Source organism: Python bivittatus, unplaced genomic scaffold (genome assembly GCF_059951505.1).
Source record: "Python bivittatus isolate LINGU-HERP-01145 unplaced genomic scaffold, Pbiv_v1 ctg000610_np1212, whole genome shotgun sequence".
NCBI lineage: Eukaryota > Metazoa > Chordata > Lepidosauria > Squamata > Pythonidae > Python > Python bivittatus.
This window is the reverse complement of record NW_028277088.1, coordinates 58664470-58677371: the sequence shown is the minus strand read 5'-3', so window position 1 is coordinate 58677371 and position 12902 is coordinate 58664470. Positions and strand designations below refer to the sequence as shown.

Sequence of the window (12902 nt, the reverse complement as noted above, 5' to 3'; positions counted from 1 at the left end):
ACATCTATAAGAAGATTAAATAAGCAGAAAGACTCTGCTAATGTAGAAATGGGGAAATAGAAACAGTGGCTCACATTCCTCTAACCTGCCCCATTTATGAGCAAGCCAGATCCCACTTATTAAAAGATTTAAATGGTAGCCCATGGAATTTTACCTTCACCTGTTGCTGAAAGATATAGCCCCTAATATTTTAGCACAAGTTGCAAGATTTTACTTGGAAGCCATATAAAAGTGTCTTACAGCCATGTAAATGTGTCTTAAAGATAAAAATTGCCAGCAGGCTTAAACAAGGCAAAATTCTACATTTTGTCCCACTTTCATATTGTATGCCACAAAGTTACTTGCTTCTTCCATTTCATTTTTTCTTACTTATTCACATGTGTACCCAACCAAGGATTGAGAGTAGCAAATAAAGCAGATAATTTTTATAGATAATAGGTTATAGAGGTTTAGTTAACTAGATTAGCTTAATAGGTTTTATAGGTTTTATGTTTATAGTGTTTTATGCTATTTTAAATTTGCCTATTTACTCATTTAGTTATATGTACATGGACATTTGCTGTATTTTCTCCTTCTGTCTTTCTTCCTCTGTCTCCTTCTTTCTCTTTTTGTACTAGTCATTGACCATATTAAAGATTTTCAAATAACAGGTTTGGGGGTAGGTGGGGCTCTGCAGGTGTGAGGGAAGCCAGCCATCAAGGAACATCAAACTCAAATGTGGAGGAAGGCAATGGCAAATCACTTCTGTATTCTTGCCAACTCTATAGACATGGCTGTAATGATTAGACAAGTTTGTGTGTCAGATGATGAGAATATAAGTCAAAAGATACTGCTCTAATTACTGTCATCAGGCCTGGGGGTCCCAGGAGACCAATGAGATCTTGAGGTAGCTCCTTTGCTAATGACTGTTTTTCGACATGTTTGTTGTTTTCTATCTTTGTTGTATGTTGCTCAGAGTCACTTTTTGTGAGATGAGTGGCCATATAAATTTGATAAATAAATAAATACTGGGGAGAGTATATAACTTCCATGACTCAATCTGGAAGAGATGATGGAGTGAGATTAAAGCAAAAAGTACAATCCATGGAAAATGGATCAAAATTGTCAAAGTGGAAATGAAGTGTACCAAATTGGGAATATGTATACTTAACTGGATCTGTTTCAAGTAACATAAACACAGACTGTACACCTGAACACCACTGGATGAACATCAGAATTAAATAGATTGCTTTAGAGTAGAAAACAGAAGCAGGAGAAGTGCAATCCATACAGGACTGTTGCAGATTTTAAAAAGAATATAAAAGTATGGGTGTGTAAAATAGATGGGTTAAACCTAGATAATTAGACTTTTACTTTTCGCATTTTTTTTTTACAACAGCAGTAATTTATCTGTACAATGTAAATAAAGTCATTATTAGACATACCAGGCACCATGGTTTTGAAGTCCTCAAACCTTCTGGGAAAGTGAGAGACTTCAAAATCAAGCTGATTATTTGGCTTTTCTGAGCCTTAACATAGTCCAGGTTCTGTTTCCTGTTTTCACTCACACAATCAGCAGTTCCCTAGATAAATGGAGTAGGATGGAGCAAAACCAGTGATTTGAATAATTGTAGGGAATAAATATGCATTTTTGCTGGATTTTGTGGGCTACCTGTAAGGCAGAAGCTGAAAACATGGGGAGAGTGGCCTTGTATGTTCTTTTGGTGGAGACCTGGATAAGAGAGCCAAGAGGAAGGCACACACTCAGATAAGGGAAGTTACCCATATGCACAGCTATGCCTCAGAGTGACTTTTATTCAGCCACTGTGAGGTACCCTGTTTTTCTTGAGATTAAGTGTTGACTGAGGTGAGTGAGGGAGAGAAAGGATAATTGGTGCTACAATTGTGGGTTATAAGACGTGTCATGAAAGGGGTGTTGAATCATAGAACAGATCGTAGAAAAAAAATTGGGCTGGTCATTTTGCCTGAAGGGGACTTTATTAGGACCAGTTAATGATGAAAGAAATAGAAATGTAGTGGACTAGAGAGAATCCAGTATTTTTACGTATGATAACTTGTTTATACTCTCCATGATATTGTCCCAGCAAAGGTATAGTTGGGTCAAATGACTAAAAATGTTACTCAGTATGCATATTAATATGCAGATGTGTCATCTTTTTTGAACCTTAAGATCTGGTAGATCTATCAGCAACTGTTTTGGAAAGAGCACTTGCATTTGAGGAATAACTAAGCATACTTTAGTGGGTTCTGCCAAACACACTTCAGGTAGAACAGCTCCTGCCAAGTGAAGTGATTTGAGAATTGTGTTTGCAGAGAAATCTCTGACTGACTATTGTGGAGTATTCACTATCCAATTTAATTAGTGGCCTAGTTTAGCCACATATTCCCAGATTAGTGTTCTTGAGTGAAGATGTTTTTTCCTCAGCCCTCCAGCAAATTGTTTGTACTTTGCTGTTCTTTCAATTGAAATCCATAGTTTGGAAATAGCAATTGCTAAAAAAGCAATTTCACCTAGCAGTCCATTCTGAGCATTGCTTTCTTTCATTCTTTATTTTTCCTCCTAATTATAAATTTGTCAGTATAATTGGGTCTTACAAAGCCCAATGGTCCAGCAATCAACAATCATGATTTCAAATGAAAGCTGTAGTACATTTTTAATTCTGTTCCTATTTCTTAGGAAATAGACATGTTCCTAAGATGGAAGCTCTGTCCTTCTCAGGGAATTAATTGCAATAAAAAGAATGCTAGGAAAATAGGTGTGAAGGATCCAGACCCGCTCCCTTCTTCATTTGCTAGACTATTTCTTTAAACAAAGGATATGGCTCATTTTATATGGCTCAGCATTACGCTAAATATGTATTTTAGGAGTCAGCTAAAATAAGGGTGGCAACTTCTGAATAGGATTGCCATGCAAACAGGATTGGAGAATTCCAGGTAAATTTTTAACATTCCAGTTTCAGTAGCAAATTTGCCTCACATAAAACATCTTTTCCAAATATGAATTTGTCCAAGAAGATAAAAAACAAATAAAACGTTATGGTTTTCTTCTCTCTCCTTCCCTAACCCAACAATAATGTCTTTCTGCCAAAGGAGAAAAGAGTCATTGCTAACAATGTAGCATAAATATTAACAATTTTCTGTTTGAAAACTACAGCTACCATTTCATATGAGGACAAATTCATTTCAAAGCTGTTTTCTGATTCTTCAGAACTTAAATTTCCAATGAAATGGGCATTCCCTGTTCTAACTGTGATCACACTATTTAAACTGTATGTAACAAATAAATAAGTAAAAATAAATAGAAACAAATTGGAAACCATGTGGAAGTGTTTAAAGACATTTTGTTGATCAAAAACAAAAGCACAAAAAAAGTATTTCTCCTAGAAATAAATGAGCAATCTAATAAGTCTCCCCAAGTTTCTTCTGGGAACGTGATGATGACACAACAGACAGCCTTCCTATGCTGTGGTTGCTGTTGAAATTGATATGAACCAGTCAGCTGCCTTCCAGGAAAATCCCGAGGAACCTTGGGCTCTGTGGCCTCTCGAACCTTACACCTGTGCTTGCTTACTGTTTTATTATAAACATCTTCCTTGTGGCCTCTAGGTGTAATAAATTTAAATTGTAGATTATTTACATAATCCCAAGCTCCTGTCATTTTCCTGCATTCCTTTCTGAACATCACAGTCGTAATCACATTAGAATAATTTTTTTTCTTTGAGATTATTTCTTTTTGTGTTTTCCATTTTCTTTCTGCTTTGTTTTTGCTTACATCTTCTGATACAAGGCTCCATGACATAGTGCTGTTTTCAGGAATGTCCGTGTTACTTTCAGTGTTACATGTTCATCTGGGATACCAAGAAATCCTCTTGAAAAGGGGACCTCTCTGAGAAAAATTCTGTTCTCTGTGCATGTATATGTGTGTATACATATACAAGATTGACCTGCCCCCTCCTGTTTTAACATCATTGTGCTGAAGCTGGTGCAGTTTATCTGATCACAGTGCACTTTTTAGTGGAAAAATGTATGCTAGCCCAAAGTTTACATCAGAAGAAATGAGTAATAGACATTGTGAGGTCCCCTTCCATTCTTCCAAAAAGAAAAAAAGAAAAATCTATTACCTTTAGGTACAGGATACTGGCGCGAAGCTTATGCCCTTGAAGACATTTTTTAAACTTTTGCAAATGTACAAAACACAGCTGGGAGACCTGTCCGATAGCCATTCATTTTCCAACTAATCTTCTCAGATTCTGTCTCTTTGTCTGTAGGCTTTAATATGTGAAGCACTTTGAGCTTCAGACACGACTCTTTCTCTGGCATGCTTTCAACCATATATAAAAGCGAGAACTTCTACCTCTGCTCCTAAAAGGCAACAGCATTAATACATACTATAGTCAATTCCATTACAATTGGTACTGAGGGAATTTCAAGGAAAAATCAGGCTAGGTTCCAGTGTTGAACTGGGGACAAAATCCAATCAAGCTCAGAGGTAAAAAGAAACTGAAAAGGTTTTATTTTTATGGAATGCTGCATACAGTTTCTGACACAGAATTCGACTAACTCCCTTTGTTTTATATACTTGCATCTCTACACACTTTGCCTCCATCCTTTGTGCTTGTCTTAGAAAAGATGCAGAACAAACTACTGTACAGTAAAAGTCTAGTACTTGGGACAACATTAGAGGATGCTATTCATGGGAAATCTGCAGAACTAGTTAAATCTGACTATCAAGATTATACAGCTTGATTTTACGGGAACAATTCATCATGCTATCACTCCTCCTCTTCTTTTTAAAATCCTAAATTATACAACAGAATCTTCAGAATATTTCAGATAAAAATTTCCTACACTGGCAACTGAGGTGGCCAATGCCTAGTTAGTTGCAATTTAATACTTCTGCCTTATGGAATAATATTTGTGAAATATTTCAAATATCCAAGTACTGGAATTATTGTTATGTGCCATACTTTAACCCATAAGGGATTAATATGATAGCCCTGTTGGACTACCATAGATACCATTGTCCAACATGTTTACTAGAGATAAAACCTACATCGACAGTGTCAAAACTAGAAGAATCAGATTTTTTGCAACAGTGTGGTACAGCACGATGAGTTATACCAATTTCCAAAATTCCAATGCAGCTGATATGTGATTCAAAACCACTCATCTAGTACTAAGGGCTATAGCAGTAATGTTTGCGCTCTTAGTCTCATCCCATTGCTACTATTCACTTTGTTTCAAGTTTTTCTGTTCTTGTGACTCTGTATGCTCCTTTGGAATCAAACCCAGTTAGGTTTTTGAAAAAGACTATAATTTTATCTATTCATCATCCAAATAATCCCCCAAAGTAGGCTGAAACATTTACCCCAAACACTCTATAGATGACATAATCTCACTGGCCACACTCCCTGTGGTTTTTTAAAAAATAAGTGGCATGTAGTTGTAAAAATTGACCATCTTTATTCTGTGTCATCTTCAAACGCTGGAGTGGGAGATCAGGCTTAGTCATCTCTGCAAATCATAAAATTGGAAGGGATCATTTAAGCCATCATGTCCAACTCTCTGCTTAGCCTAGGAATTCAAGTTAAAACAACCTGAACACATCAAATGAAGAGGAGCACAGCACTTCCTTAAGTAACTGGTTCCACTGCCAAATTCTCTTACTATTTAGGACCTTCTTTAAACATTCAAATGGAATTTGCTTTATTTGTCCTGCAGGTCTTTAGCCTTCTTGTGTATGAGGCCCCTTCAGGTACTTGATAAATGCTGTCATATCCCCCTTCAGCTGTCATTTCCTGAGTCTAAATATATCCAGAGATATTCACTCAATCTCTTTTTGTAGCACTTTGTTTTCAGGCTCTTGTTCATCCTTATTGCCCTTCTTTGAAGCTGTTCCAATGTTCCTGAATGCTTCTTCAGTTAGAAGTAAATCAAGGTTCAGGTAGGATCTGACCAATACAGAATATAGTGGAACTATCTGGAGACTGCACCTTTATTGGTACAATCTAAAAATATGTTACCTTCTTTTTGCAGCCCCATAATACTGGTAGCTCAAATCCAGTTTGTGTTCAACTACAATTTCAGTATATTTTTTTCAGAAGTACTGTTGCCAAGCCAGATAGCCCTGTTCTGTATTTGTACATTTTTAAAAATCTATTGCTATATTCTCTGTACTAATTCAAGCAGCCACAAATTTATGAAAACATTAAGAAAAGAAAATTAATAAAATTCTATTTTCTATGCTTCTTACATCTAAATGAATCAAGAATCTTTACCAAGTGCATGGAGAGGACTGTGGTTTTTTTACATTCTTAATCTACAACCAACCCCCATAATTTTGAATATTCTTAAGAAACCTCATTGCTTCAGAAAACAAACAGGACTTAAAGCTTAATTCTATGGAAAGAAAGCCTTATTCTGCTGATGCGGGATCAGTTGCAAATTATCAGGCATCTTTCCCTTGTTATTGGTATTTCTTGTAGGAAAAAAGAATGTGCTTTTATGCTGTTAGTTCATGTCAGTAGGTCTGTCTGAGCAAATGAACACCCTTGCACTAATTTTATGAAAAGTGGCAGTCATGCTGCTCTTAACAGTTTGGCTGTTCTGCAAATTTCATTCCATTCTGTAAAAAATAAAATAAAATGATTATAGGTGACTTTAGACATTTTTTTGCTTTCTCTGTGTAGGTAATAGGAGGGCAAAGTTGCAGTTTTCCAAAATAGTTTTTTAGAATTGGGAATGACTCATGACAAGGTACCCTCAAGACCATCATAAGGCTAGTTGGGCTATTTTCAGCATGGAGGATCAGCTTGCACATTGGATCAGGTGGTACCTGTACAGCCTTATTAGTTATTGTCTAATTGTCTTGGGTGAATTCCAAGATTTGTTCATTCTTGTTACTGCTTTTCAAATGAGAATACAAATTACAGCTTTTAATGAGTTTTTAGAGCGCAGTAAACAAACTAGATCAGAAGGTGCAGATTTGGAATAACCATCACATTTATTAGTTTGTAATGCATCTTGTGCCAGGGAAAGCAAATTATTAGATGATTTAATGTGTCATATATAGTCATATTATTCCAAAATGTCTGATTGTTTCCAATCTAGCATAGTGGCTAATACTTTTTCACTTCTGTGCCAAAAACAATAATAGAATGTCCGTAAATAAAGATTGAATTTTTGCATCAAGGCCAAATCCTTGATTGTGACTATCAATCCTTTTGGAAGATATGAAAGAGCAGGAACAGATGTTCAGTCTTAAGAAAAATAAAATTGCATAGAAGTTTAATAAACCAGAATTATTCAGGAGCTGAGATCATGCCTTGTATCAAATTATCACTATTCCAATATCTCTTCTATGAACAAATTATTTTTCTTTTCAATTTTCTCATTGGTAGATTTCTTCATCTGCTTCTGATGAGTTGCAGAGATTCCGAAATGCAGAAGTAGCTTTGCAAAATAGCAGCATCTCTACAGATGAGCAGCAACATGGTCCTCCCCCACCTCCTTTGCCATTACCTCCCACACAGTTGGGAATGGAAACACCCAGGTCTCTTGCAAGAATGACAGACAGCCCAGGGAATTCAAGGCAGGCCTTAATGGAAGCAATCCGCTCAGGAGCTGGGACAGCACGGTTAAGAAAGGTACGCAGCTTATTTGTAGGAAGGATATTGTGGACCTGAGAGAAGCCATGGTAGGGTACAAGATAGGGTGTTACAATTCTTAAACTCCCACATAAGAAGTTTAGATTTAGGACTGGCAGCTGTAAACTGAATTATTTGCTGAGATTTTTCACACATCTTTGTAAATGACTGTGTAGAAAGCCATTCAGGAAAATTAACTGGAGCACAAAAAGTATAGTCACATTAGGCTTTTGTATTCTCACACCAGCTGAAGCAGTTTTACAAATTATATGCTATAACTAATAGGAGAGCTGTTTACGACAGGAAGGTGACTGTCTTTAAGCTGGATGTTAGGGCAGTTCAATTACTGCCTCTTTTAGTGAAAAGACGGAGAGTGGTGCCATACCGTCTTCATGAAAGAAGCATATCATCCATCATCTCTCCTCCAGCTGCTGACTTGCAAATACTCCACACTCTGCAATAAGCCCAGCAGAAAAGTTACCTCCTTCTGCATAGAATACTTTCTGTGTAGGAGAGGTGGAACATTTGAACACTTTCTTTGTATGAAATCACCAGGACAGATTTTGCTTTCAGATGTAATAATGGTGTGAGCATAACTTACTACTTCCATATCATTGCATGTATGAGGCCTGAGAACCGACTCCATCAATCCTTTACAGCTTGAGAAAATTTCTGCTCAAGATCCTAGAAAGCTCAAATTTGAAACCTGCTACTATAGAGTCTAATACTATTGGGACTGTTGGATCAGTAGGTCTTACTCAGACTGATAAGCAGCACATACAGGAAAATAATTAAAGACATCAGAAAAAAAATGCCTGTAACAGTGTTCGCAAGATTAATAGAAACAGTTTGATATCTCTGATACCAGTGGATTTCCCAGAATGTTGGAAGTATATCTTAATGTGAAATTATGTGTTTTCAAACACAGATGGAATTTTCTCACATCAGACTACAAGCCTATAAATATTGCACAGTCTAATCTCCTTGTCCTTTAAAAGAATAACTCACAAAAATCATAAAATAAATAACACACCTTTCAGACCATTTAGTAAGGAAGTATACACAGTATAAAGCTATTTCACCTAGAAAAAAAATTGTAAATAGTGATATATAAATCATAGCATTAAAGTTAGTGAAGTAAGAAAGCAATTTCCAAAAACAAGGCACTTTCCAAATCAGTAATCTTATATATATCTTGCCTCAGTATTAATATCAAATATGATGTCCTCAAATTTACTTTAAAAATGTAAGAAAGGGGGAAGAAATATTGCAGCAAAGGAATGCTTTGCTTTCTGCTCTATTTGATTTTCTTCAGTGATGAACAGAAACCCCTGAACATCTTGTCTATAGATGGCAGAAGAGTGTCTTGGGTCATGGACAGAAGTATTAGATACAGTTGTAGGAGACACTGAAGGCAGAACATTTTTCCTTAGTATAAAATTCAGCAGAAGGCCTGAGAGGTTCTAATTGTTCCAGGAAAATAAATCAATTAGAAGGAACAATTAAAATTTTATTTTGTATATCCAACATTGGAAAGGTTTTCAAAATATATCTATACATCTAAAAGGAATCTAGGAAAAGAATATAACATGTTGACATTTTAAAAGAGCTTGAAAATATAAGAAGTTATTAATACATGTTTATTTTGTTTCAGGTGCCTCTGTTTGTGTGAAAATTAGATGCACCAATACCTGTTCTACAACTCTGCAAGCACTGTGATAGATAAAAGTGGTCACCCATAATAAAAAGAATCCAAGTATTTTTCCAGTTTGTTTACAAGCCACATTAATTGTCTATGTGCTCCTCTCGATTCAGCTTATGTGCCAAGGATCTGGGGGCTGCCTCTTTCCAGAGTTACACCAAGCCAAAACTATTCTTAATGGCAAATTGCCAAATTCATGAACTTTTAATTACTTTTTAGTCCTGCAATAACATTTAAATATATTTCTGGGAAAAGTCAAATACTTTTTGTTATGTACCTGAAGCACATCATTCTTTTGTTCATTAAGTGATTTAAAATGTGTAGCTGTTCCAAACCACGTATTTGAATCTTTTTCTCTCTTTTAAAATGTAAAAGTATTTAGGAATGCAACAAGTGTAATCCATGGGATTCTTTTGTAGCTCCCAGATCCTACAAGAGGAAGGGGCCAAACTTGTCAGGCATCTTCTTTTTGTGTGTGTGGTTTGTTTCGTTTTTTTCTACATTCGGAATTAAAGGGTGCCCTAATCTTTGTTGTAGCTTAAATCACCTACTTCACCTCTTAAAACTCCTGAAGCCTTTCCCCAAAGCAAGTTTGGGTTCATCTACTTGATTCTCAACATGCTGCACAAGCCTGGTGCAGCCCTTGAGCCAAGAGATTGCACAATCCTGCTATAGATGTTTTAGAATAAACTGAAAGAAGTTATTATGGTAGAAACGGAATGACTTAGCGTGCCATGTACTGAAATTGCCACTTCTTAGAGACAATTAAGTTGCAATATTCCAGCTGTGTAACTAATTACTATAAATCTACAGAAGTCTACATTTGATAGACTACCTTAGGAGACATGAAGCACTAATATCTACAGATGCGCTGAACTTTGAGGAAAAATGATGCTAGCCTGCATGCTTATGTCAGAGTCCACCAAGAACAGTTTCTGCAAGCACACGCATTGAACTTCCTGGGAACAGAGGAATGCCCTTTCACAATTCCCAACAATATGGCTTGCAAAAAGAGAACATCTTGGTGGATTATGCTCCAAATCAGAAATTTTAATCAAAAGGGCTTCTTCTATAGCTTCTCAAAGCTGACTGACTGCTGCCAGTGGGTCATGGTTCCAAATGCTTCTGACTGGGCTCATAGTATATCTGTTAGAACTACATTGTTCCCATGGGTACATCCTTAACATGTTTCAGTGGTATGAAAAAAAAAAAGCTATTGTTGATCATGTACAACTTGGGAAAATCTGCCATTAAATATAATTAACATAATTATGATCTTGTTTTTAGATGGTATAGAAGATAACTTAAGCTGTATTCATTATGTATGTTTAATTTTATAATCATGATGAGACTGCACATGGTCAGAAAGGGCTTTCAGTGTTTTATTGCTAGATTATATAATCTTGCTCTTTAAAAGTATACTACTAGTTGCCTGCAATCCAGGGACTATATGTAATATACTGTAAAATACTAATTTAATTTAGTGCCACAAATAAAACAATCAAAAGGCTTATATGTCATGCTTGGTTTAATTTGGATAATTGTGAAGTTAGCAAGAGAAAATAGTTTCTAGTAGTGAATGCATATATGCAGGTGTTATTCCAAATAAAAAGATATCATTGTACCAAGTAGTGACATAAACAGCTGCGTGACTGTAGTGACAGTAGGTGAGGAGACATGAGTATGTCATACATGGTGGGGTGGGGAGTCTTGCAATGTAACTGCAATTAACTCAGATAGCCTGCTGGGCATGACTTAGATGAACTACTGGAATGGACTGCTTGTATGTGTATAAAGGATCACCATCTTACTTTTTAAGCATCCTTGAGATTTGCATCTACATTTGATTTATGGGAATTTATACTGTTTGTGCTTTTTAAAAAATAAAGTGCCAATCCTAATATATTAATGAATCAAGATATTGCATCTTCACATTCTGTTGATAAAGCAAGTTTGGGCTTGAATTTCCATGCCTGATGGCAGTTTTGATTAACAAAATATGAGAAGTGATAAGTATTTTTGAGTTTGTAAAAATAACCATGCCACATTCCTCCTCATAACTGGCACCTCACTTAAACCAGATCATTTCAATGTTATGCACAATGTTATTGCATCAGGAATCTGGGCTAAAACAAACACTGACATCTGTACATGTAGAACTGTGGAACCTGTTTAAATGTAAAATACATTCCTCAACATATAATTAACCCCCAACATACAATTAGAGGAACGCTAGGTTGACATTTTCACTGAACTGTCAGACCTCTGGGAATTAATTGCAAATCACCTGAAGATAAATTAATAATTTTACAGTATGCAAATTCCAGTTAAGTCAGTGGTTTCTGGTAGCAATAGCTATAGTGCAAAATTTATCTACTTTGCTGGAAACATCACTGAGCTGATCATAGTAAAAAGCACACTGTTCTCTGTTGGTGCCAATTGAGGGGAAGGTATCCAGGAGTGCCGCAATGAATGCCTTTTGGCAAGACAGTACAGAAATTTGGAACAATATTTAGAGGCGATGATGGGTGGGTTTTTGAAAAATGTGTAGATTAGTCTGTTTAATATGTTATTACATTGTGAATCACATCTGGTTCTTTAACAGATTCTATGGAATTCCTTATAAATATGAATTGTTAAGAAAATTAAAGTATTTCTATTCATTAAATCATTATTTCTTATACCACCAATAAGCAAGAAAAGGGCTGATTCAGGGGTGATTGGGGAGGAAGGGCCAGCCTCATGGCTTCTCATATGTGGGGTGCCTCAAGGACCAGTCCTTTCCCCTTTGTTGTTTAGCATCTACATGAAGCTGCTGGAAAATTTCATTTATTAGCTTGAGGTGCTGTATTATTCAGCCTATTGCTGTCAGAGGCTGTAGCTGGGGGGGCTTTTGTCCAACTTATATAACAGTTGAGTCTCTCTTTGTATTGTGAAGATCTCGCCTTGGTGACTCATGCCCTTATCACTTCTTGACTGGATTACTGCAATGCCTCTGCATGGGGCTGTCTTTGAAGTCCACTCAGAAATGGCACAAAATGCAGTGGCCCAGTTACTGGTGGATGTTACCTGCTAAGAGCACGTTATACCTGTGCTTCAGGCACTATGTTGGCTACCAGTAGGTTTCCAGGTACAAATCAAGTTGCTGGTTTTGACTTATAAAGTGCAATATGGGTTTGTATTCAGGTACCTACAGGAATCAGCCTCTCTAGTATGCTCTTCCAAGGAAAACCTTTGGTCATACCACACTTTCATGAAAAAGGGGGAATGGAGGCCAGGAAGCACTGTTTTACAGATGCTGCTTTAGCCTTGTGAAACACTTTTCCTTAGAATTAAGGCTTGCTCCACCTTTGGCTGAATAGTTTGCCATCAACTATTTTTATTTTACTCTGAATTAAATCGATTTAATTGTTGATATTATTTGTCTTTGTTATTGTTTTTTATTATCACTATTGTTATAATTTATCCTTGTATTATAACTTTGATTAGCTTTTAGTTGTTTTAATTTATTTATATTTATTGTGGATGTTTTAACTTTTATTAATGTTTTTGTT

The 12902-nt window shown here is 36.2% G+C and overlaps 1 protein-coding gene across 3 annotated transcripts in view; it reads left to right on the top strand.

Moving 5' to 3' along the window:
* The window catches only part of COBL (cordon-bleu WH2 repeat protein), a 138272-nt gene extending 126388 nt beyond the window's left edge, over positions 1-11884 (top strand). For all 3 annotated transcript variants that reach the window (XM_088150127.1, XM_088150128.1, XM_088150126.1), the window contains 2 exons: positions 7401-7646; positions 9301-11884. In XM_088150127.1, the coding sequence (XP_088006253.1) occupies positions 7401-7646; positions 9301-9318 (264 nt within the window). In that variant the 3' untranslated portion in view covers positions 9319-11884. The remainder of the gene's footprint in view (positions 1-7400; positions 7647-9300) is intronic.
* Positions 11885-12902: the final 1018 nt, after the last annotated feature.